This window comes from Galeopterus variegatus, unplaced genomic scaffold, assembly GCF_000696425.1.
Source record: "Galeopterus variegatus unplaced genomic scaffold, G_variegatus-3.0.2 Scaffold4384, whole genome shotgun sequence".
Classification (NCBI taxonomy): Eukaryota; Metazoa; Chordata; class Mammalia; order Dermoptera; family Cynocephalidae; genus Galeopterus; species Galeopterus variegatus.
In genome coordinates this window covers 140,737-167,521 of record NW_007730495.1, presented here as the reverse complement: position 1 = coordinate 167,521, position 26,785 = coordinate 140,737, and the positions used below count along the sequence as shown (strand labels likewise).

General features: G+C 37.2%; 1 protein-coding gene across 1 annotated transcript in view; it reads left to right on the top strand.

The window, feature by feature from the left end:
- Nucleotides 1-26,785, top strand: part of FIG4 (FIG4 homolog, SAC1 lipid phosphatase domain containing (S. cerevisiae)) — a 114,837-nt gene that overhangs the window by 17,156 nt on the left and 70,896 nt on the right. Inside the window, exons 4-7 of the mRNA XM_008587415.1 lie at nt 6,527-6,683; nt 18,333-18,383; nt 21,215-21,363; nt 24,573-24,701. Coding sequence (XP_008585637.1) covers nt 6,527-6,683; nt 18,333-18,383; nt 21,215-21,363; nt 24,573-24,701 — 486 coding nt within the window. The remainder of the gene's footprint in view (nt 1-6,526; nt 6,684-18,332; nt 18,384-21,214; nt 21,364-24,572; nt 24,702-26,785) is intronic.

Genomic DNA, 26,785 nt, shown 5'->3' with positions numbered 1-26,785 from the left:
TTTTAGTACATGGTGAGAGGTATGGGTCTAGTTTCAATCTCCTGCATATGGATATCCAGTTATCCCAGCACCCTTTGCTGAAGAGGGAGTCCTGACCCCAGTGAATAGGCTTGGTGCCTTTGTCGAAGATCAAATGGCAGTAAGTGCGTGGGTTGATTTCTGGGTGTTCTGTTCTATTCCATTGATCAGTGTCTCTGTTTTTGTACCAGTACCATGCTGTTTTGGTTATTGTGGCTTTGTAGTATAGTTTAAAGTCAGGTAGAGTAATACCTCCAGCTTTATTTTTTTTTGCTCAGCGTTGCTTTGGCTATTCTTGGTCTTTTGTTATTCCAGATAAATGACTGTATAGTTCTTTCCATTTCTGAGAGAAATGTCATAGGAGTTTTGATGGGGATTGCATTGAATTTGTATATTACTTTGGGTAGTATAGTCATTTTCACTATATTGATTCTTCCAATCCAGGAGCATGGGATGTCTTTCCATCTTCTTGTATCCTCTCTAATTTCTCTCAGGAGTGGTTTATAGTTCTCGTTATAGAGATTTTTCACGTCCTTAGTTAGTTCAATTCCTAGGTATTTTATTTTTTTGGCGACTATTGTGAATGGGCAGGCTTTCTTGATTTCTCTTTCTGCTTGTTCACTATTGGTGAATAGAAATGCTACTTTTGTTACAACTTTTTTGATAGAAATTTCCCTAGGTGTATGTAATATTGAATGCCACATTAGCCAGGGTTTATTATTCATAATTAAAACTTCCTTGATGATTAGTATAATGAACTGAAGATCAGTTATTGAACTGGGTTTAAAATAGCTGCCCTTGGGTGTTCTGGAGTTGTATTGGACTATTTGCCTTTACATTAAATGGTCCCTAGACTGTTGTACTAGGGATATTCCTTGCCTCATTTTTAATCTATTAATAACCAAGCTTGTAAAACCAGAAGCTTTATTTGAATTAATCGATAAACAGATTGGTAACCAGATATTTATTTTACACACAAGTATTAGTTAATAAGCTCTGGGTAAAGGCGAAGGTGTCTCCATGTTTCTCTTTTTTTTTTTTTTTTTTTTCTTTTGTCTTTTTTCCGTGTCCGGCAACGGATCGCAACCCTCAGTGTCGCCCCCGTACCGGACCGGGGACCGGCAACGGGATCGCAACCCTCGGTGTTGCTCCCGTGCCCCGCTCAGCCAGGGAGCAGGAACCGGTCCGTATGTGGGATCCGAACCCTCGGACGGGAGCGCCGCCGCGCTTCCCAAGCGGCGCACTATCCAGTGCGCCACCGGGCCAGCCCTCCATGTTTCTCTTAAAGGTGACATCATTAGCTATTTCTCTAATAGTTAAATGCCTCTTAGTTTTGAGATTGTTCTTAGATGAAGTCATTAAAAGACTAACCTACAATTAAAGTGACACAATAATGTACTAACTAAACATTATTTTTATAGAAATGAATTTTATATATTCTAGTTCAACCATGTAAAGAATGTTTAGAATCAGTAAAGAGTAAACAGGGAGCTAATAAAAGTCTATGATTTTTCTAGTACTGTATTAGAAACAACAGGGGATACTGAAATTATAAAACACAAAATACTTATCTTTGAAAAATGTATAGTCTAGTTGTCAAAATAATACATATGAGAAATGACTTCTCTTCTGTGGCTAAAATATTGTGTCTACTAACTTTTCCAGCGTGCTTAATTTGTGGATAATATTTTGTTGGAATGTCTTGGATGGTTATCATGGTTAATTTAGTCACAATCTATAAGAATCTAGAGCAGTGTTTCTCAACTATCTGTAGTAAAGGACCAGTTTTTTCCTCCCAGTTTATCACAGACCAATACATGATCCTACTATGCATAACTTGTATATAGCTTGTACTACATGTGACTCAAAATACAAGTTTAGCGATACCCAAAGTAGTCTATGTTCTGTTTAAGGCAAGTTCATTAATCATGCCTGTAGATGTTTTGGCAATCTAAAATTGTTCTAACATTTTTAAACCCTCTCTCAATTTGTTTACTAGTTTTTTCATGGGCTGCTACTGAAAGCTTATGGACCAGCACTGGTCCCTAGACCGTATTTTGAGTATTACTGGCTTAGAGAGTTTTCTTTGCTATAAACATGGGTTGATGCAGTCCTATAGCTACCTTGCCAGCTACCTTGACAATTTCTGACCTGCTCCATTGTTATCTGACAGCCAGCAGCAAGTTGGGAAACCCCTGGATGGGATCATGAGCATCCACCACAAGGTTGTATTATCTGGTTTTGGAGTATGTGAATGGAGTAGGTGGCTGGTGACTTATAGTACTTACTACTCTGAGCTCTGTAACCATCCCAGCCCCTTTTGACACATAGCCCTTAGATCTATGTCCTTTTTTTTTTTTTTTTTTTTTTTTTTTTTTTTTTTTTTTTTTTTTTTTTTTTTTTTTTTTTTTTTTTTTTTTTTTTTTTTTTTTTTTTTTTTTTTGTCTGTGTTACCTGTCAGAGGATACTCTTTTAAGCTGCAAGTGTGTTGGAGGTGAGTGGTAAAATAAGAAGTGTCATTGTAGTAGACTAAGTGAGGGACTAAACTATTATTTAAAACAACACCCTTAAAGATAGATCAGAGATCCAAGATAATAATGAAAACAACAACGACGTGTGAGCCTCAGACTAGTTAGGGAACGGTATGATTTGATGAGAGATTTCACTTTGACTCCAGAGAGTCGTGCAATAGCCCTACGTACCTTGTCGGGATTTTTCATAGTTCTCTCCTGGAGTGCTGTTCTCACTGAAGGCTTTCAAGATAATAGCTGGCTGGCATGGTGACCCCCAAAACAGGATAGTCATTCTTGCCTGTTAGTGGGTTGGTGCGGTCCTCCTTAGCCCCTAGAACTCCACACCACTCCATTCTCTCACACTGTCTTTTTTTTGTGCACTTTGCTTGGTGTCCCTCTTAAGTGACACAGCCTTTACTTTGGAGAGAGAGAAATCATTTTTGATTTATGCCTATCATCTTGTCTTCTGGAAAGTACTCAGTGAAACTGGCCTGGGGTCAGAAGTTTATAGAATGAAGATGAGAAAACTTGTTCCAGTTTTGAGTATGTTAGAGTAATGAATATGCTGACTTTTGGTAGATGTCTGTGCCAAACTGAAGCCTTTAATTGCTGTCTATATTTGACAGGAATCTTTTAAAAAAGAGAGATGTTTCAAATTGGTAGTAAAAAGAAAGGAAAATAATCTCATTTATAATATACTGAAGGTATTTGTGTTGGAAGAAAAGAGTCTCTTTTTTGCAGTATATTTACTTTCCTTCATACAAATTATGAAGGGAAATGTAGAATGATATAAACAGGCTGGAGCTAAAATATAAAATTAAAATTCAATTAGAATGCAGGTTGAGAGAAATTATTACAGAGATTTTTTTATAACAATAAATTTATAGCAAGAATAAAAAGAGAACTAATTTATTTTGGAAATATTTATTACTTAAACCCAGTTAGATTCTCTTTTTTGAGTTTTTTTATGTTGCTTCTGAGAGCCTTAGTTTTGTAAGTTTTGTCTTTCTAAAAAGATAACTACTTCCTAACTTGGTTTTAATGAGATTGTCATTGGCTGTTTTTTCTTCCTTCCCATTCCTGTGTCCTTCAGCATTAATACAGGAATGTTTGGCTAGTCTCTAAGCAGGAAGAAACCTAAACACTTTTTTTTTTAAACTTTGGGTTTTGTGGATCTCTAAAATATAGGTATTTTTCATTGTTTTGATAGCATTTTTTGTCAGTAGCATTGCTCATAGAATCCTTGAGGCATCTTTCTGTTATAGATTTCAGCTCATTTATGCTAATATATTCAATTAGTAGGGTTTTTTTGTTTTTTGTTTTTTTTGTCAGCTGAGTATAACAAGACATAGACAATAGGTATTTGCCAGGTCTAGAGCAAAAACTCATAGCACCAGGATCCTAGCTTAGACTTTATAGAATGTAACACTCTGAGAATGAGAGAGAGACAAAGAACATAAGAAAGTTACTTTTTCTAGATATAAATTCTTGGTTGGGTGCTTTTCTTTCAATACCTTGAATATGTCATCCTACTGCCTTCTGGCCTCTGTTGCCTCTGATGAGAAGTCAGTGTATATGACAATACCTGACTTGCCCTATGAGTGAGCTGGGGTGAGAGTGACTGGGACCCTGTATTCTTGGCCTGCCATGCCTAAGATAGAGCCTCCACCCTACGAGTGGGGCTGAGTAGAAGAAAGGAGCCTAGACCTCAGCTGTGCTTGCCTGGAATAGAGCTTCTGCAACACAGATCTGGAGGAGATGAGAAATGCTGGTGGCCTGCCCCTCCTGAGCAGAAACTGTGGTCCTAGACTGGGAACTGGGGAGAGAGGAAGGATCCCTGTCTCTGAGAAAGTTAGTTTTAACTCCCCAAGCAAAAGTTCAGGGAGCCAAAAAGTTTTTCACCAAGATTATATGGTAACAAGTATGTTGCTGAGAACTTAATGCTACTGTACATTAATGCCTATGGGTTTTTCTTTAATCACCAATATAGAATATCTGCATTCTAATGATGTGACATAACATAGAACTTTATTTTATAGCTCTCTAATATTCATAAAAAGCTAAACTCTCAGAAATATTTGTGGAAGATTGCATGAAGAATGTGTAATTTACTGGGTATGTTTTGTTTTGTTGCCCAACCCCTCCACTTTTCTGGGAGCTGACACCACCTCTCCCCTGTCCCGTCTAAGTCACACTAGTTATTGTAAAAAATGGCTTCCAGTGCAATGTGAGTCTATTCCTTGCCCATGGTTGATTAGTCCAAGGCTGGGCACCCAACCTAAGTTGAGCCAATCCAAGTCCTTTCCTAGGAATTCTGGAATTGAACTTGATAAAAAAGTCAGTTTCCTTTCTCAGTGAAGCTTTTAGACAGAAAGTCCAGAGATGTCAGCAGTGTGTTTCCCACTACATGATCCAGAGGAGCGAAGGAGCCTGATCTATGCAAAGAGATAAGAATGGAGAAGACGTTCAGAAATGCATCTTGACTAGGTTTTTTTCTGAGGCTCAGTCACATCGTTGCCCATGTATGTCATAGATCACCTCAGTATCCTTAATACAAATTCCTTTTTTGTTTAAGCTGGCTCAAGTTGAGTTTTGCTATTAGTTATCAAGAGTCTATGAAGTTTGTTCTTTTGAGCAACATTTTCCAAAATATGTTCTGGAGAACATTTATCCATTGGTAAATTTGTTCTTAAAAAAAAGGTGGGGGTGAGGGGAAGTTCCATGATCGAATGAATCTAGAAAGGCACTAAGTCTTTATCCCCTGTCTGGATTCACAGTGCACATCAGCACAGTATGGTAAGGTTCTGAGAAGCTGTGTGGGCTTTTTTGTTTTGTTTTAAGTTTCTTTAGTCTACTATTTCCCCAATTTATTTGCCTACATCTCTCCTCTCCCCCTGGAATCTGTTAACTAATATTTCATGGAGAACACATTTGGGGAAATAGTATCATAGATGATTAAATTTTGTCTTCAAGTGAAATTAGACCACCATTCAGCTGTGTGCCTTGTCTGCATTCTGTTAGTTTGTAAAGAATGACGTTTATTGATTTGTGCTTTGGCATATGAAACAGCCCTAAGACATGTGTCCTTGTCACTGCCAGGGAATTCTCCTGAGGTGGTGGTTTTCTATCTCACATACCTTTTTATGAGGATTTACTCTAGAAATATCTCTCAGTTCTCAGAACTAGAATAGCTTCTCCAAGTAACTGGTATGGCTTTTATCTAATCAGCTACTGTATGTATTATAATTGGATATGTGTTTCTCTTCACATTTTCTGTTAGAAAATGCAGAGGCAAATGTGGGGGATAATACATAGGACCTGAAGAGGTGGTGAAGGTCAGCTTTGTACCCCAAGAATATGCATAATCAATAAAATAAAATAAAATAAAATAATAAAATAAGGTATATTCTTATGTATTATTTTTATTCTTGGTTATAGCTTACTTTTCTTTTTAAACATTGATTTCTTCTACTATCATTTCCTCCCTTGTTTTTATCAGTCTTGTGTGTGTGTATATGTGTATTTTATACACATATACGTATGTATTTAATTATGGTAAAAAGCATGCAACACAAAATTTACCACCTTAATCATTTTGAAGTGTATAGTACGGTAGTGGTAACTATGTGCACCTTGTTGTGCAACAGATCTCTAGAACTTTTTTAACTTCCCAAACTGAAACTCTGTATCCATTGAACAACCCCCCTTAATCTTGTATGTATTTTTGCTTAAGTCACTTCAATCCATTTGGAATGAGACTAAAAGGAATGAATTAATGAAATAAAATTGTTTGTTGGAGTAATATTTTAAAGGGAGATAAATGTTAGTAAATATATTCCTGTAGAATAATTCTAAGACAATTGAAAATTTGTATGGCTATAAATCATTGAAATAATAAAGTAGGAAATGTGTCAAAAGTCTTTGGCCATTTAAATAAATATCTAGAACATTGTTAAGTTTACAAAACATTGTATTATCTTTCTTTTTTTGCATAGGCTTTGTCAGGTTTTTAGAAGGCTATTACATCGTGTTAATAACTAAAAGGAGGAAGATGGCAGATATTGGAGGTCATGCAATATATAAGATTGAAGACACAAATATGATCTATATACCCAATGATTCTGTACGGATTACTCATCCTGATGAAGCTAGGTATGTACTGGTGGTAACTACTTTTTTTTTTAATGTGGTAGACCAATTAGAAAACAAAATATAGTCAAGGGATTATAAATATTATGTAAAAATATCAAATACTAGGCCAGAATTCTACAACTTTTGTTCAAGGGCTATCAAAAACCCCCATTATAGCAATTGATTCAGGCCAGCATCAACAATGGCTACTAAAACCATTAGGTGAGAGGTTGTTATTGAGGAATGGAATATTCACATAGTATCAACATATTAAACTCCTCTATCTCTTTATTATTTACAGAGAAGAAAAAGTATATTTATAATGAAAAAAATGGCAGACATACATACTTAACCAAATAATCAAACTTAGCATCATCAGTAATGAGACAAAACTGGCATTATTTGCCTCTTAATATGAATAGAAAGGACACAGATTGCCTAGTAGTTTTCTTGCTAAAAATATTTAACTTGAATCTAAACTGAGGCAATTATCAGGCAAATTTATACTGTGGGACTTTGTGCAAGACAGTTGTCCTGGACTCTTCAAAAATGTTAAAGTCATCAAAGACAAAAAAAAAATAGAGGACTAGATTTTAAAACAGACATGACAACCACATGCAACATGTGAATTTTAATTGAATCCTAAGATAAAACGTGTGTGTGCATGCACACACGTACACACACAGACCTATAGATGACTTTATTGGGACAGTTAGTATATGTACTATATACTAGTAATATTGAATCAATATTAAGGTTTGAGTATAATGATGCTATTATGGTTATTTAGGAGATTGTTCTTGTTCACGATAGATGCATGCCAAAATATTTAGGGGTGAAACATCATGATGACTTCTACTTACTGTCAAATGTTTTAGGAAAGTAAAACTTACGTACTTTTATATTTAAAGAGAGATAATATTTGTGTGTGTGTGTGTGTGTGTGTGTGTGTGTGTGTTTAAGGAGAGAGCTCTAGCAGTGAACTAGGAAGAAGGATATGCTGGTGTTCATTGTATTATTTTTTTCCCAATTTTTCTGTACATTTGAAATCTTCAAAGGTTTTGGGGAGAATTGTTGGAGCCTTGAGAATGTGGGGAAAAACTACTAACAAATTGTTAGATTTAAAATTATAAAGGTTGGGAGTTCTGGTCACGATGGCAGAGATGGTTCCTAGCGTCACTCTCTCCCACAGATTAACTAATTTGCAACTATTAAAAAGCAACAACAGGAGGCCCGACGTCTGCGCTGGTACAGGCAGGAGCTGCACGCCACGGGACCCCCAGCCCAGGCCAGCCCCTGGCACCCAGAGAGGACTGAGAGCTGCTGGGCCCACATGCCCCAAGTCAGCCTGCCCAGAAAAGGCAGGTGCTGTGGTACCTCCAGCCCAGGTCAGTCCCCACCGCTTAGAGAGGCCTGAGAGCTGCTGGGCCCACATGCCCCAAGTCAGCCCCTCCAGAAAAGGCAGGCACCACAGGACCCCCAGCCCAGGCTGGTGCTTGCTGCCTAGAGAGGCCTGAGAGCCTCCGGGCCCACACACCCCAAGTCAGTCGTGCTGGAAAAGACAGGCACCATGGGACCCCCAGCCCAGGCCAGTGCCGGCCTCCCAGCGAGGTCTGAGAGCCACCAGGCCCACACGCCCCGAGTCAACTGCACCAGAAAAGGCAGGTGCCACGGGACTACCAGCACAGGTCAGTCCCTGTCACTTAGAGAGGCCTGAGAGCTGCCGGGCCCACATGCCCTGAGACAGCCATGCTAGAAAAGGCAGGCCCGGTGGAACCCCAGCTCAGGCCAGTGCCTGCCACCCAGATAGGCCTGAGAGCCGCCAGGCCCACATGCCCCAAGTCATCTGTGCTGGAATAGTCAAGCGCTGCAGGACCCCCAGTCCAGGCTAGTTCTCACTGCCCAGAATTGGCAGTCCCTTCAGGATCCAGGCCAGACACCAGGGTGGAACAAGTGGACTGTGATACCCCCTCCCACAATGACTAAACACCAAAGGAAGGATACCAGAAATATGAAAAATCAAGAAAGTACATCACCACCAAAGGATAATATAACTCTCAAGCTCTAGATCCTGTAGAACAGAAAGTCCTTGAAATGACTGACAAGGAATTTAGAGCAACAATTCTAAGGAAACTAAATAAGATACAAGAAAACTAAGTTAGACAACACAATGAAATGAGAAAAAATATACAGGATCTGAAAGAAAAAATGTACAAATAAATGAATGTCTTGGAAAAGAATATAGCAGAGCTTGTGGAGCTGAAGGATTCATTGAACAAAATAAAAAACTCAGGTAGAACAAGCAGAAGAGAGAATTTCAGACCTTCAAGACAGGCTGTTTGAATTAACACAGGCAGACCAGAAAAAAGAATTTAAAAAATTGAAGAAATCTAAGAGACAAACAGACAACATTAAACGCTCAAATATCTGAATCATGGGTATTCCAGAAGGGGAGGAAAAAGGAAATGGCATTGAAAACATATTCAACAAAATAACAGCAGAAAACTTACCAGGTATAGAGAAAGTCACAGATCTTCAGATTCAGGAGACCCAAAGATCCCCAAACATATTCAACCCAAAAAGGTCCTCTCCAAGACATGTTGTAATCAAACTGGCAAAACTGAAAGACAAAGAGAGAATCTTAAAAGCTACAAGAGACAAGCGTCAAGTCACCTACAAGGAAGCCCCAATCAGACTAATATCCGACTTTTCATCAGAAATTCTAAAAGCCAGAAAAGAATGGGATGATATATTCAAAATGCTAAAGGACAAAAATTGCCATCCAAGAATACTTTACCCAGCAAGGCTGTCCTTCCAAAATGAAGGACAAATAGTATATTTCTCAGACTAACAAAAACTGCAGGAGTTCACTACCACACGACCAGCCTTACAAGAAATTCTCAGGGGAGTACTGGGTTTGATACCTGAACAACAACCATCACTGCCATGAATACTCAAGAAAGAACAAAACCTACCAGTAAAACAAAAATGCTAACAATAAAGAAAAAAAATAAGTTTATCTACCACCCCAAGAAACCAACGAATACAGAAGACAGACAGAAAATCAGAAAGAAAGGAACAAAAGATACTTAAGACATCTAAACAAAAATCAGTAAAATGCTAGGAGTAAATCAACACCTTTCAATAATAACTCTAAATGTAAAGGGATTAAATTCCCCACTCAAAAGACACAGACTGATTGACTGGATTAAAAAGATGGATCCAACAGTATGCTGCCTTCAAGAGACTCACCTCACCTTTAAAGACACTTAGACTAAGAGTGAAAGGATGGAAAAAGATATACCATGCAAATAGAAATGAAAAACAAGCTGGAGTAGCTATTCTTATATCAGATAAAATAGACTTTAAAGCAAAAACCATAAATAGAGATAAAGAAGGCTACAATATAATAGGATCTATCCATCAAGAAGGCATACCAATCATAAATATACATGCACCCAATGTTGAAGCAGCCAGATTTATAAATCAAACACTATTAGATCTGAAGAATAAGATAGACACTAACACCATAATAGCGGGGGACCTGAACACCTGACTCTCAACATTGGACAGATCATCTAGGCAAAAAATCAATAGAGAAACACAAGATCTAAATAACACCTTAGAGCAGTTGGACTTGGCAGATATCTACAGAACATTCCACCCAACAACCTCAGAATATTCATTCTTCTCATCAGCTCACAGAACATTCTCCAGGATAGACCACATGTTGGGTCACAAAGCAAGTCTCAACAAATTCAAAAAAATTGAAATTATTCTATGTATTTTTTCAGATCTCAATGGATTAAAATTAGAAATCAATAACAAACGAAACTCTGGAAACTATACAAACACATGGAAATTAAACAACATTCTACTTAATGATATTTGGGTCCAAGAAGAAATTAAACAGGAAGTCAAACAATTTCTTGAAACTAATGGAAATAATGACACATCATACCAAAACCTGTGGGATACCATTAAGGAGGAAATTTATTGCATTAAATGCTTACTTCAGAAGAATGGAAAGATGGCAAATAAACAACCTAACACTTCACATTAAAGATCTAGAAAAACAAGAACAATCCAAACCCAAAGTTAGTAGATGGAAAGAAATAATTAAGATCAGAGCAAAACTAAATGAAATAGAAACCCAAAAAATGATACAAAAGATAAATGAAACAAAAATTTGGTTATTTGAGAAGATAAACAAGTAGACAAACCATTAGCTAGGCCTACTAAACTAGAAGAGAGAAGACTCAAATAACAAAAATCATAAATGTAAGAGGAGACATTACCACCAATACCAAAGAAATACGAAGAATCATTAGAGACTATTATAAAGAATTGTATGACAACAAATTTGAATACCTGGAGGAAATGGATAAATTTCTGGACACATAGAAACTACCAGAACTAAACCAAGAAGAAACAGAAAACATGAACAGAACAATAACAAACAACAAATTTAAAGCATCAGCAATCTCTCAACAAAGAAAAGCCCAGGACCAGATGGCTTTACTGCTGAATTCCACCAAACCTTTCAAGAGGAATTAATATCAATTCTCTTCAAACTATTCCAAAAATTTGAAACAGAGGCCATGCTCCCAAACCCATACTATGAGGCCAGCATCACTCTGATATCAAAACCAGTCAAAGATATAACAAAAAAAGAAAACTATAAGCCAATATCTTTGATAAACATAATTGCAAAAATCCTCAGCAAAATATTAGCAATCTGAATACAGCAACACATTAAAAAATTATTCACCATGATCAAGTGGGATTCTTCCCAGGGATGCAAGGATGGTTCAATATATGCAAGTCAATAAATGTGATACACAACACCAACAAAATCAAGGACAAAACCATATGGTTATTATTAGTCTGTATATTTCAATAGATTCAATATTTTGATTTTTATATTTTTGTTTATATTTTTTGGAGAGAACAAAATCACTTGAAGAGTGAACACTAGTCTTTTCTTTTTTTTCACAGATTGTGATTATGCTAGAAGACTGCATATAAAAAGTTATTTGGCAATATGATGAAAATTAAGCAATTCACTCTGTATTTTTTATTGTTTTTAGTTTAATATTTTCTGAACTAATATTTTTTATGGTTGACCAAAGTAGACCATACATAGAATGCATATTTATCTTATCCATAACTTCAGAAACTATATCTAGTTCCAGCCATGTTTATTGCCTAAATACACATTTATAATCATATAGTTCATATATTTGTATCCCATTTGCCTCACCTCCCACCCCTTCAAAAAGCTGTTCAGTGCAGGATGGCTAATATCCAAAAGACTGAGAATTATAAGTGCTGGAGAGGTTGTGGAGAAAAAGGAGCTTTCATACACTGTTGGTGGGACTGCCAAATGGTGCAGCCTTTATGGAAAATGGTATGGAGGTTCCTCAGACAGTTACAGATAGATCTACCGTATGGCCCAGCAATTCCACTGCTGGGAATATACCCAGAAGAATGGAAATCATCATGCCAAAGGAATACTTGTACTTCAGTGTTTAATGCAGCTCTATTTACAATAGCCAAGAGTTTGAGCCAGCCCAAATGTCCATCATCAGATGAGTGGATAAGGAAACTGTGGTACATCTACACAATGGAATTCTAATCTGCTATAAAAAAGAATGAAATACTACCATTCTCAACAACACGGGTGGACTTAGAGAAAATTATATTAAATGAAACAAGTTAGGCACAGAAAGAGAAATACCACATGGTCTCACTTATTTGTGGGAGCTAAAAATAAACAAACACAAAAACAAGTAAAGTGAGGGGAAGAAAACAACAATCACAACAATTCCTTGAACTTGTTAAGACAAGTGAGCAGATATGATGGCGGGGGAGGAGAGATTGGGCGGGGGTAAAGAGGAACGGGTAACGGGTCATGAAAATCAACTACAATGTATATTGACAAGATAAAATTTTAAAAAATTAAAAAATAAAAAGTAAAATTTTCACTTTAAAAAAATAAAAATAAAAATTATAAAGGTTGAACTGATTAATATTTTACAGGTTAAAATGGAACAAAGTTAGGCATGTTTATCAGTTTTGGGAATAAGTAATAGTTTAGATTTTTAGTAAACTCTGTACTTTAAGAATGTTATGCTGATATGTGAACCAAAATTTAAAGGTGGTATGGTTCTCTGGCTTGAGACCTTCTTAGGTAATGGTTTTCTGGACCCTTGTGACATCTTCTTTGATGACGATTTGAAAGTGGGGTTGTTAAAAACTAATTTGTTTCAGATGAGGATGAGTACAGTTTACCAGATATAGTGGATCTTTGTCTGGCACTAACTGAAAAATTATATCCCATATAGCTTACGGGCAGGCATAGTTTAGTGAATAAAAGTGTATCAGATTAGACCAGTGCATATGAATACAAGGGATGGGAAAAAGTTGAAGAGGTTTATGTTATTTATAAGCCCTATCTTTTTGATTCTTCAGCCAAGAATAGTAAGACAAATTATGTTGTTCTGTATAGTAATTCGAATATCTTTAAAGAGTGAAATTATCTTATGAATAATACTGTATAATAAATGACATTATCCAGAATAAGATACAGTTATATTGATAGTTTGCTATAGGCAGACTGAAGTAATTTTACTAGATAGGAAAAACTTCTAGCACACTTATAAAACCATATAACCCAATAATGTATTTAAGTAAAAAATATTTGGTAAAATATTAGTAAATGAAGTACACTATTGTTAAACATTTTATACGTAATGACAAGAGGTTATCCTTGTAATGCATGATTGTATCAATATGAAAAAATTTACTTGAGCAATTCACCACGTTGAAATATTGTTGGGAAAAGTTATGATCATCTTAATATTTGCAGAAATATATTTGGTAAAATTCAGTAGCCATTCATCATCAAAAGTCTTAGCAAACTAGGAATATAAACTCACTTTTTAAATCTGATAAATGATACCTATTAAAAACCTATATCCAAAATTATTCTTAGAAGTGAAACTTTAAAATAGTGTTATCTTTAATTGAGGTAAGGAACAATATAGAGGTATGTGCCATCATTACTAATATTCAACATTCTATTGAAGGCCGAAGCCAATGCAATAAAACTAGAAAAATAAGGCATAAAGCTTGAAAAGAGACATAGATTGTCACCATGCAGACAGCATGATTTTCTACTCAGAAAATGCAAGAATATCTAAAAACTCTCAACTAAAGAGAAAGCTCAGCAAAATGACTGAAGAAAAGGTCAGCACATGAGAACCAGTAATGTTTCTACATACTGGCAATGACCAATTAGAAATTTAATAATGGAGTTCCAGTAAAGATGGCGGAATAGACGGTTCCCAGCGTCACTCTCCCAGAAATCAACCAATTTACAGCTATAAAAATGTAACATCAGCCAAGCTGGGGCCACTGGAGTTCAGAGGAAGAGGAGGAGAGACCTATGGAGTTCATGAAGGTAGGAGAAATCACGATGAGAGAAAGAAAAAACTGCTCTGAGTATTTGGGGTGGCAGCTGCTTTAATGCTGAAACTGCAGACTGTGTGGAGCAGGAGTCAGCAGAAGCCGCAGCTGTGCCCTTCAGATGGAGTTAGTTGGAGGCAGCAGGGGAGAAGAGGGGGTCTTGATGGCCCCCAGGGCAGCAGGACCACTAACAGGGTTCCAGTGGACCCACACAGGGGCAAGGAGCCAGAACAAATGAAAAGGAGCCATTCAGAGGCCAGTGAGTCATTGCAAGGGACCGGCACAGGGCCCGTCCCATGGGAAGTGTTTGGAGCATGGGCAGTGGGGGAGACAGGCCCACCGGGAGAACATTGGGGCACAGCAAGGACAGCCGATCCGCCCCCCAATCAGCACAGGACCACTCAGAGGAGACTGGTCAGGAATGCAGAATTGCATGGGGTGCCGTTTGATGAAAAAACTCAGGCCCAGATCAGAGTTTCTACACAACCCAGATCCACTGGGTCTGTGGAGAGCCGGAAGTACCTGTAAGGTCAACCTTTAAACCCTGAGCTGCACAAAAAGCCTTCCCTATAGAAACAGCAGCAAAGCAGCAATTTAGCTCAACCACAGAGCTCAAGTACTGGTTCCCACAGGAAGTTCCCCCCTGTTAGGAGTAAGCAAAGGGCAAAAAATTAGTTCTCACCCAGGCACATCACCAGCACCTTCGGGCTTGCCTGGGAACCGGGGGCTTGGAGTTGGGGACTGGACCCCACTCCCACATCCAGGCACACTACACCAGGGCCTCGGGGCCTGCCCGGGGACCCAAGGCATTGGGAAGGTGACCATACCCCACTCCCACATCCAGGCACACCGCCCGTACCTTGGGGCACAACCCAGGGGCTCAGGGCATGGAGTGAGGACCGGACCCCCTTCCTAGAACCAGGCACACCATGCCAGTGCCTCAGGGCCCCACCTGGGGATCCAAGACATGGAGAAGGGGACTGGACCCCCCCTCCAACAACTAGGCACACCATGCCAATGCCTCAGTGCCCGCCCAGTGACCTAAGGTATGGAGCCCAGGAGGAAACCCCCCTCCCACAACCAGGCACACCACGCCAGCACCCCAGGGCCCACCTAGAGACCTGAAGTATGGAGCCGGGGACCAGACACACCGCACAATCAGGCACACTGCCAGCGCCAAGGAGCATTCCAAAAACATCACCTCCATGTGGGTGGCCCACCACAGCCACCACAATAACCACAGCTGCTGCAAAAGCAGCTAGACACCACAATCACCACGCAGATGGTCCTCCAACCACTGGAGTGCTTGACACAAGGAGAGTCATCAGCAGAGATAAAGAAACGAAGAGGATGTCTCCCTCCACAAAGCCCATTTCAGAGTGACAGAAGAAGCATCTTCTCTATGATAATATTGGGGGAACTGATCACACCTCATCAACAGAGTAACCGTTATTCTTTCAGAAGGAGAGAAGAAATCTAGGATAATTAGAGGGGGGAGGGAGAGGGGCATGGGGAGAGATTGGACAAGGGGCATAAAGAATAATTACGATTTGTAACAATATATATGCTAGTAATATTGATTTGATCAACATATGTCAATGTTGAACCCCCAAAATACGCATAATCAATTTTGATTCAATAAATAAAATAAATTTTTTAAAAAAAGAAATTTAATAATGATCTCATTCACAATAGCACCAAAGACTGTAAGGTACCTTGGAATAAATGTAACAAAAGCTACACAAAATGTTATGGAGAAAATTGAAAACATTATTAAAAGATTTTTTAAATCCTTAAATAATTGGAGAGTTGTTCCTCATTCACGGATGAGAAGATCTGATATCATCATAAAGAAGTTCGTTTTCTCAAAAATTAATTCATAAATTTAATACAACACTAATTCAAATTCCAAGAAGACTTTTAAAAAATGGATTTTAGGGCCGGCCCGGTGGAGCACTGGATAAGTGCGCTGCTTGGGAAGCGCGGCGGCGCTCCCACCCGAGGGTTCGGATCCCACATACAGACCGGTTCCCGCTCACTGGCTGAGCGAGGCGCGGGAGCAACACTGAGGGTTGCTGTCCCGTTGCCGGTCCCCGGTCCTGTATGGGGGCAACACTGAGGGTTGCGATCCGTTGCCGGACACGGAAAAAAGATGAAAGACAAAAAAAAAAAATGGACTTTAACAAACTGATTTTAAAATTCATATGGAAAAGCAAAGGTCTAAGCATAGTCCAGACAATTCTAAAAAAGAAAAACAAGAAGGGATAAGTTCAACCAGACAGCAAGTCATAATCAGTTGATAAGGTACGGTAAGTAAGACTGCTAGTATTGGAGGAGGAATTGACATTGATCAATGAACAGAAATGAGCAAGTCCAGAAAAAGGTCTATTTTATGTTGGAAACTGTGATAGTGTGAGCGTTACAAATCATTGGGGGACTGCTAGTATTGGAGGAGGAATTGACATTGATCAATGAACAGAAATGAGCAAGTCCAGAAATAGGTCTATTTTATGTTGGAAACTGTGATAGTGTGAGCGTTACAAATCATTGGGGGAAAAGATGGGCTAAATAGTGCTGGTTTTCCATTTGGATAAAAATAAACTTAGATACTAGTCTCTGACAGTACTCAAGAAGCAATTCCAGAAGTACAAAGGTAATTTTTAGAAAATAAAGGTTCATATTTTTATGATCCTGTCATGGAAAGGACTTCATAAACAAAACACAAAAAGCACAAACTATAAGGATGATATATTTGATGCTATCAATATTAAAAATATCTTTACAATATAAATAAATTTTAGGAGACAAACAGCAGTCTGAAAGTAGACATTTGTAACATATAATAAGAATTAGTATTTAGAATATACTAGGAATTTCTGCAAATCAGTGACAAAAAGATAAGCAATCTAACTGAAAAATGGTTAAAAGGAACAGTCAGCTCACAGAAGAGATTTTGAAATCTAATAGTAATTTGTGAAATGCTCTTTAAAAAGGTATTATTTCATTCTCATTAATTAGATTGGAATAATTAAAATATTGCTGTCATCAAATGTTAGCAGAGATTTGGGAAATAAGTTATATACTATAAGTTATATGCTATGAGTATATATGAGTTAGTTATATACTATGAGTTGGAGTAGTGTTATTTTAGCCTCTTAGGAGGATGATTTGACATATTGTATTCCAGCAAAATTGAAAATGCATATTTTCTACACACTGGTGGTTCTTTTTATGCATGTGTCCTGGAGAAATGCTTATGTATGTGTTCAGGAAAACATGCATGTGATGCTCTTGGCAACATTGTATTATATAGGGGAAAACTAGAAAGAACTTAATAGTTTATCAGCAGAGGAATGGATAAATAAAGTGTGGTGTGTATTAAATGAAGTACCAAACACCAATTAAAGTGGACAAATTAAATCCATGACTTTTCAGCATAACTAGATTTCAAAAAGCGAATGAAAAAAGTGAGTTGTTGGACAATATACAAAGTTTGAAATGATTTGCATTAATATTTTAAATACACAGTGTAATGCTATAGAGTATTTAACGATGTCTGTAATATGATAAAGTAAAGGGACACACAGACTGGAAGGATTCACACCAATAACATGGTTGCCTCTGGAGAGAGATAATGAGAGTGAAGATATATCTAATGAGGATTTTAGCTTTTAAAATTATGTTTTGGCTATTTTATTTTAAGAAAGCTGAAATGAATATGAAAGAAATATGAACGCTTATTAATTCTGAATGGTAGATACATGGATATTTTGTACTATCCTTTTTTTTTTTTTAGTTTAAAAAACTTTCCTATTTAAGATTATGGCAACCCACAAACATAGCGCTTGTTTTTGTTACTCTTCTGTTTCCATCCTCAAAGCATTTATAAAGCACATTGTAAAAGCAGAAACAGTATTTACTTCCATCTTGCCCAAAGTCTAAGTGCCCACACATATAGGTGCATGACTTTCCCTCTCTCTGGCATAAGCAGTGATGAGGAACAAACTGTAAACTTAAAGGTCTTTGAGGGGATGATCAACAGACTTGGAATTGCTCCAGATGAAATCCCTATTCCAGGTATGGTTTGAATTCCTCGATTTTAATGAGTATATTTATAAATATAAATGTATATATGAGTAAATGTTAAACTATGAAAAATAATGGTATTGTTTGAATATAAAGTGTTTTCATTTTTTCTAGGTATCTACGAATATTTCAAAATGTGGACTTATCTAGCAACTTTTACTTTAGGTAAGTTTGAGCTTAGTTTTGCTACTATCAATCACTTAAATTTTTATATTGTTTTCCACGGGCACGGGGTGAAAACAGACAGAATCAGAGCACACAGAAGTACTTCCTCTGTTTTTTAAAAATAGCCAAATTGTTTCATCTAAAAGCATGAAAATACAGGTATTTCTTCCTTTTAAAAATCTGATATTTGAAAATTCGAATGGATAGCTTAAGGGGTATTTATTCTTACTCTAAAAATTATCTTTGTTTTAGGTAGAATTTAACATATTTTGAAGAAATCTTTTCATTCTGTAATTCTGAATTACAAAAAATGGAATTTGTCTTAAGGGGTATTTATTCTTACTCTAAAAATTATCTTTGTTTTAGGTAGAATTTAACATATTGTGAAGAAATCTTTTCATTCTGTAATTCTGAATTACAAAAAATGGAATTTGCATTGAGCCTGTAATGCAGAGTTGTAACAGTTTCACAGTCTAACTTTAAGTTAATAATCTGGCAAAATTAGGTAAAAATAAGTTAAAAATAGTAGGAATAACTGTTGCAATACCAATGTACTACTGATGGCATTGTAATAGTTAATAGTTTTCCTGGAGAGGCATGTAGCACTAAACATATATGAAAATATATCCTATGAAAATAAATCAGGAGGGAAAATATGAATCCCTATTAGTAAAGAGACATGCATAGCTTCACTGTTTTTGATAGCCAAACAAGCAAACCCAACCCATCCAGGGACAGCCCAAATATTGATAATAGAAGAATAGGCAGGTAAATTATGTTACAGCATCATGATAAAATGTTATACCACTACTGATGTGACCAATATGTGGGCCTGGTAGATAAGATTATTGTGATGGAAAATTCGATCAGCCATAATATCCAAACTAAAAAATGGAACACAAATTAGCATGCACCAATTAGGACTGAGTCATAATGACTGACGAAGGACCTAGAGCATTTATAGTGATTTGTGTTATATACTGATGGGGTACTTCACAGTTTCTACGAAATTTATTTTTAATATACTTAATCATTTCTTTATGAAATAAAGAAAAACATATCTACTATATAGAATGGATTATGTCTTCATCGATGAATACTGAAGGAAGTTTATTATTTTAACAGTAAGAGAGTGAAGTTTTCCTGCACTTCCACAAATACTTGTTGAATGTTTATTTCCATTGTGTTAATCTCCATCATCTACTTTTTAGTCCTTAGTGCTTGATTTTATGTTTATAGTATCTGTGAGTTATTACTGAAGCTTGGTAATATTAAAAATGGTGTTTTCCTGTTTCGTATTTCTCCATTTTGTCTGCATCCCCATACTAATTTCTGATCAGGTCATTCCATAAGTAAAAATATGTTGGCTTAAGTTTTTGTGTCCCATTAGTAGGCTTTTAAAAAGGCTACAATAGGGCCAACCCTGTGGCTCACTCGAGAGAGTGTGGCGCTGGGAGCACCAAGGCCACAGGTTCAGATCCTATATAGGGATGGCTGGTGCGCTCACTGGCTGAGCGTGGTGCAGGTGACACCAAGCCAAGAGTTACGGTCCCCTTGCTGATCACAAAAAAAAGAAAAAAAAAAAAAAGGCTACAATACATTCTTAAGACTCACTAGAAAAAAGCAATTGTTTTAAATAGGAAGAATTGATTGTTAAAAATCAGGAACCAACATCTTAATACAGCTTTTATCTCTTTGAGATTACATGCTATTAAAATGAAGGGTTTCATCAAACAAATGTGGTAAAATTGAATTTCACAGATGAAACAAATCAATTTCAATCAAATTATAAAAATAAAGAAGCCATAATAATTAAAATAAGGTGTGTGGCTCTCTAGACAGAATCGTAACCATCTTATAAAGTGACTAAAATACTTTAAAAACAAATTTGTGTAAACCTGAAATATTAAAGATACCTCCTGAAATTCTGTGATAAAAAACACATAATGAGGGCCGGCCCGGTGGCACACTGCTACAGTGCGCCGCTTGGGAGCGCAGCGGCGCTCCCGCCCAGGGTTCAGATCCCACATACAGACCGGCCGCTCACTGGCTGAGCGAGGTGCGGGCACAACACTGAGGGTTGCGATCCCGTTGCCGGTCCCGGTCCGGTACGGGCGTGACACTGAGGGTTGTAATCCGTTGCCGGTCATGAAAAAAGACAAAAAGGAAAAAAAAAAAAAAACACACATAATGAGAGTTACTTATAAAAATTATTTATTATGTGAAATTAGAATTGTAACAGGTTTCTTTTGGTCTAAAGGCCAGATTTTATTTGCACAGAGGCTGTTACAGTCTTTTGAATGGCTTTTACTTTTCTAAAGCATGTTTCACTGTAGTGGATTGTGTTCATTGCTTATTCCTGTTTTATTATTAAGTCAATTATGATACCTCTATTAATAAAAGATAGAATTATTTCTGCTCAGAGGTAAACTAGGGTACAGTACTTACGCACTATTGCAGTAGATATTGTAGTATCTATAGAACCCTATTCAGATACATATGAGAGGGTAACACCTTAGCACAAGACCATGAATTTAGATTGATTTCAGTATGAAGCAAAAAATGCACATTGTTGAAGTCAGTGAATGTAGGTACTCACATTGTACTGTATATTTCTAGTCATGTACATGCCTAAGTCATGCAATGAATTTATTTCCAATTATGTTTATATTTTGCTGTGTTTTACAATGCTTATTTAAACAGCACTGCTTCCTAGTGAAGTAACAGGTGCTAGGTAATTTAGTTCACAGATTTTAATTCCAAATGGGAGCCAAGATTGTGATATGTGCTTTGCTTTTATAAGTCTTATTAAGTTTCAGTTCTGTTCTCAGTTACAGCTATGATTTGTCCCACTCACTTCAGTATAATCTCACTGTCTTGCGAATGCCCCTGGAGATGTTGAAGTCAGAGACAACCCAGACTCGCCAGGAGAGTTTTGACATCTTTGAAGATGAAGGATTAATTACACAGGGTGGAAGCGGTAGGTGGTTTTAGCCATATCTAATGTATGTTAATGTGGCATCCGTGAAATGTTATCTCATTAAATTCACTCACATTTCCCTCATATTTCTCCATCCCTCATTGCTCTTTGTCCTTATATGGGGTTGTTTTGGATACATGAATTTGACCAATTGGTTTTTATAGAGATCATCAATCATCATGTGATTTCATTTGTAGGCAAGCCAGAAAATTGTATGCTGAAATTTTCTAGCAATTATTTATGCACTTTTCATGGAATACATTCAGGTCTAGAATTTGGTGAAATTTAAATGGAGATTTGTTGTTTTCAATATCGGAGAATTCACACCACCTTATTTTCCTTCATAGAGATCAGTTCGATATGGGCTGAGTTTTGGAAAAAGTTACCTTGGGTTGCCTATTGTGTGCTAGACATTTACATATAATATCTCTAATTCTCATAAAAACTCTTCTCGGTAAGTATAATGCCAGTTTTACGAAATAAAGACTAAGTAAGAAACTAGAGAGACCTAGAGATTAAGATCGTATGGCCAATATCCAGAGGAATCAGTGCAGCAGGTCATAAGCTGTTATTACTTTGATTGGTCCCAACTTGACTCATCAGTCTCTCATAGGCCCTGCCTCTGTCAGGACCTCTGTAGGATTGCTGCAGGACCACTGCATAACTAGTGTAGGAGATCTGCTTCTGGAGATCCTGGACTAAACCAGTCACCCAGTATCTTTATCTCCAGATTCTTGGGTTGGTCTAGAATGCTAAAGCTAGTGTGAATTGCTAATGTGAATGTTGTGAAGGAATCCTTTCACCAGTAAAGTTAAGGCACTTGAGTGGAATTGGACTGACCGTGGAAACATAGTCAGTAGTGTGTTTGGGCCTGTTGGACTAAACCAGTCACCCAGTATCTTTATCTCCAGATTCTTGGGTTGGTCTAGAATGCTAAAACTAGTGTGAATTGCTAATGTGAATGTTGTGAAGGAATCCTTTCACCAGTAAAGTTAAGGCACTTTAGTGGAATTGGACTGACCGTGGAAACATAGTCAGTAGTGTGTTTGGGCCTGTCGCTCCATGCAACTTAAACAATAGTGATGAAGATGTAGGTGCAGAGGTAGAATCCGATCTAAAATGGTCCCAGAAGGTTTATCTTTGCAGGACACACAAGAAGAGGCCGTGTTCTATTAGTGTTTTGCCAAAGGTTCTGGTCCACTCTAAGAAGGCTTACACTTTTACTTAAACTGAATGTTATCTGTGGCATTGCCCTTGACTGTTAGTTTATTTGATTATCTCTTGAGCTAAGGCCAAACCCAGTGCACCCTTGCTACCCCTAGATCATCTTGATCACATAGATTTGCCCTGGTTCAGACAACCCAATCATTATATATGCCACTAGAGACAGGTGGGAGGCAAGATAACTAGTGAGTTTGAATATTTGCTTGCATCACTTCTGAATATCACAATTAGTAATATAAAATTCAGAAGTATTACTAAATTTGCACTACATGCCATGCAAAATCTCAATTTGAATATCCGTTCTAGGATTTGAATTAAGCCTCCGAAGCTACTTAATTTTCTGCTGTCCCTAGAGCAATTCTACTTGATAGAATTAGTTTTAATATATTAGTATATTAGTTTTCTGTCATTGTGGTAACAGATTACCACCAACTCAGTGGCTAAAACAACACAAATTCATTATCTTACAGAAGGCATAAGTCCAAAATGGGCCTTGGAGGGCTAAAATTAGTGTGTTGGCAGGGCTGCATTCTTTTCTGAAGGCCCTAGGGCAAAATCAGTCTTCATGCCCTTTCCATCTTCTAGGGGCTGCCCTCATTCCCTGGCTCATGGCTCCCTTTCATCTTCAGAGCCAACAGTGGTCAGCCTAGTTATTTTTTCCACGTTACATCACTTTGACACTCACACTCTTGTTTTCCTCTTTAACTTATAAGGACCCTTTGATTACATTAGGCCCACTTGGATAATCCAGAAAAATCTCCCCCTTTCAAAGTCATTTGATTAGCTAGGAACCTTAATTCCAATTGCAACTTTAATTCCTCCTTGCCATATAATATAACATATTCATAGGTTCTGGTGATTAGGATGTAGACATCTTTTTGGGAGGTGGGGATTATTCTCCTACCACACAGGGTGAAATTGTTAAGAAACAAGGAGTTGAGGTAGGTGGTGTAGGGATAGATAGGAAATGAAAATAATACATTTTTTTAAAGTCTCCACTGTATATCAGGCAGTGTGTTAGGCACTTTGCATATACTATTTTACTTAATGTGAACAATATTTCTGAGGTGAGTAGCAGTATCATCACTTTACAGTTTAGCAAGTTGTTCAGAGATGTTAAGTACTTACCTATGGTCACAGAGCTGGTGAGTGGCAAAGACAGGATTCCATTCCATGTTTGTATTACTTATTCTCGTGTAATGCACTGAAAGGGTAGAGTAAGTTTAGTTTTTATGAATCAAACCAAAGTGTATTTGTCATAGTATATAAGTAAATACTCTCAACGGATCATGTTTGAAAAGAAAAATGGTATTGATTGGCTGCTATCCATAGCTGTTATAGTCTTTTAAGCCATTATCTTATAAACACACTTATTTCTTATTTTTCATTTCATGTAAAACTCATTGCTGTTTAATAAATTTATCTGTATATGCTAAAATAATGTTGGATGAAATTAATTACTTCATATTGAAAAGGCCCGATATAATAACTACCACTTATAGAAGTATTGGTAATGCACCAGTCTTGTCCTAAGCACTTTATATGCATTATTGACTCATTTCATTCTTAAAACAACCACGTGATACCGGTATAGATGAGGAAACAGAGGTACTGAGATAGTAAGTAACACTCTTGGTCATACCTGTCACCCTACTGATAAGAGTCAGAGCTAGGATTTAGACCCATGAATTCTGACTCTCTGCTGTCTCTTGGCTTTATTAATATATTTGTACACATGTCTTTAATTTCTCTGTTGCTTCTTTCCTCCTAAGAACTCTCACAAGTCAGAAAATGAATGTCATCTTTGACTTTATAAGAATCAGCACAATGTTCTGGATGCTGATAGGAATGATATCCATTGAAAATGGCTATGCTATTAAGCAGGCATCTTATTTTGAAGTTAAAAACAGAAGTTTTAGAACTTAAAAATGAGGTGACTGTCAACCATTTTTCTTATTTTTCTGAAACCAACTTCTATTTTTCAGGTGTGTTTGGGATCTGTGGTGAGCCTTATATGAAGTATGTGTGGAACGGTGAACTTCTGGATATAATTAAAAATACTGTTCATCGTGACTGGCTGTTGTATATTATTCATGGGTTCTGTGGGCAGTCAAGTATCCTTTTGTAAAATGCTTAAGACAGTATTATTAAACTTATGGTGTACCAATTTGTAGAAAGCTACATACAAATTGTAAGATAATTATCACTCTGTGCACTCCAGCAGAAAACTCACCCATGATAACATGTGGTAGAAATACAAGAGGAATGCAGACTACTTGTTATGTGCACATAAAGATGAATAAATAACAAGGAAGAAAATGCTATGTGCATAATAAGTGATATAGATATGCTCATATAATATAATACTGAGGAAATGGAGTGAGTATGATACTGTAAAAAAAGCAGTCCAAGTTTGTCACCTAACTACACAACCTGAACACTGATACCTTATCTGGGTGAAGGAGCAGAAACACTCACTGATAGGTGGGAAGGATGGGGCAGGCTCACGGGAACAGGGCCCTAAGTAAAAGTCAGAGAGAGAGAGCAGGGGTTTGGAAAGCATCATGAGAGCAGAGGTGGGAAAATACATGGCAGTGTTCTCATGGCTTGTGTATAAAACTCCCAGGTGGTAGGAGGTAATGGGAAGGAAATTGGTGGGTGGGAGTCAGATTGTCAGTCATCAGATTACCTTGGTGGTCAAACTAAGGACTTTAGGTTTGGTTCTAAAACTTTTGAAAGTTTTTGTTTAGGAGAGTGACATGTGCAAAGTAGTATTTAGGAAGCTCGAGTTGACAGGCATTTTCAAGCTGGAGTAAGTAAAATGAGACTTGAGCAAGGGACAGGAGTTAGGAAAAGATTGCAGTAGTTCAGGAATAGTATAATGAAGGCCTGGATTGGAAGAGGTCATAGTAGATTAAATAGAAATAGGTTGAGCCTTGGGTTAAGCTGATAAGTTCAATTTTATAAAAAAAAAAAAAAAAACTTTCTTTTCCTTCTATACGTTCATTTTTCATGTAATTTCTAGCTGTGTTATAAAACCTTTCAAGGAAATGCTATTATGTTATTAGATCTAGGAAGGTAGTATATACTGTCTAGAAATGCTGTTTAGGTTTTTCCTGTCACTTTTTTGAGATTGTGTAGGACATTTGTGCACCCAGCAAGTTTTCTAGTTGACATTCTTCCTTGCGTCTGAGGCTTTTTAAGAACTATAGAGAAAACTTTAAAGGAGTGGTTGCTTTGAGACCTTTAAGTGGATGAACATGACTAATCATTATTATGCTTTCTTGTGCCAGAGCATTTGGGAAGGGTGGAATCAAGGGACGCAGCTGGAGAAGTTTGCCTTGAAAAGTGGCAGTGCTGCCTTCTTTGTAGCAAGTGAGGGAGAGGAGAAGCTAGATGAAGATAAAGAAGGATTCTGAAATGGAGATAAGTGACATTTAAGTACTACTCTTGAAAATCAAGCTTATTACTTTATAATCATTTTTAACCAGTAAGTGGTATTATTGGCTTGATCATTCACTGCATAATAAGATTTGGCTCTGAATTACTCTTGTCTGTTTCCAAAAGTAAAATCTACCTGGGAAGAACACAGGTTTTTGAACACCAAGGATACCAAAAAGAATGTGCTGCAATTTCTAAAGGCAGTTCCTAAAATGTAGTTCTAAACCGTTCTCTATTTCCAAGAACAAGCTCAGGGTCTGGCATGTATAAGCATAATAAATGTTTGTTTTTTAAGGTAGTGAACAGCATTATAGATTATAGTTTTAAAGCTCATTAGTTTAAATGATGAACTTAGTCTCCTGGTTATCAAGCATTTAATGAATTCTGGAAGACTATATGATGATAAAAGTAATTGCTATTTATCGAACACTTATTACAGGTCAGGCACTACAAGTTTTACACACATTACTTCACCTAGTCCTCCCAACCACCTAATGAAAGTAGTTACTTTATTGTCACTTATTTCATTTTATAAAAGATGAGATTGTGGCTCGGGAAGTTAAATAAGGTGACATAACTAATAACAGTTCACAGTAATTCATTCGGTGTTCAGGTTTTGCAGTTAGGGGACAAATTTGGACTGCTTTTGTAGTATCATAATCCGTTCCCTCAGTATTATATGAGCATATTGCTTCATAACTTACACATCCTATGAAATGATATATGCTCTCTTTGCATATACGATCTCTAAAGACTA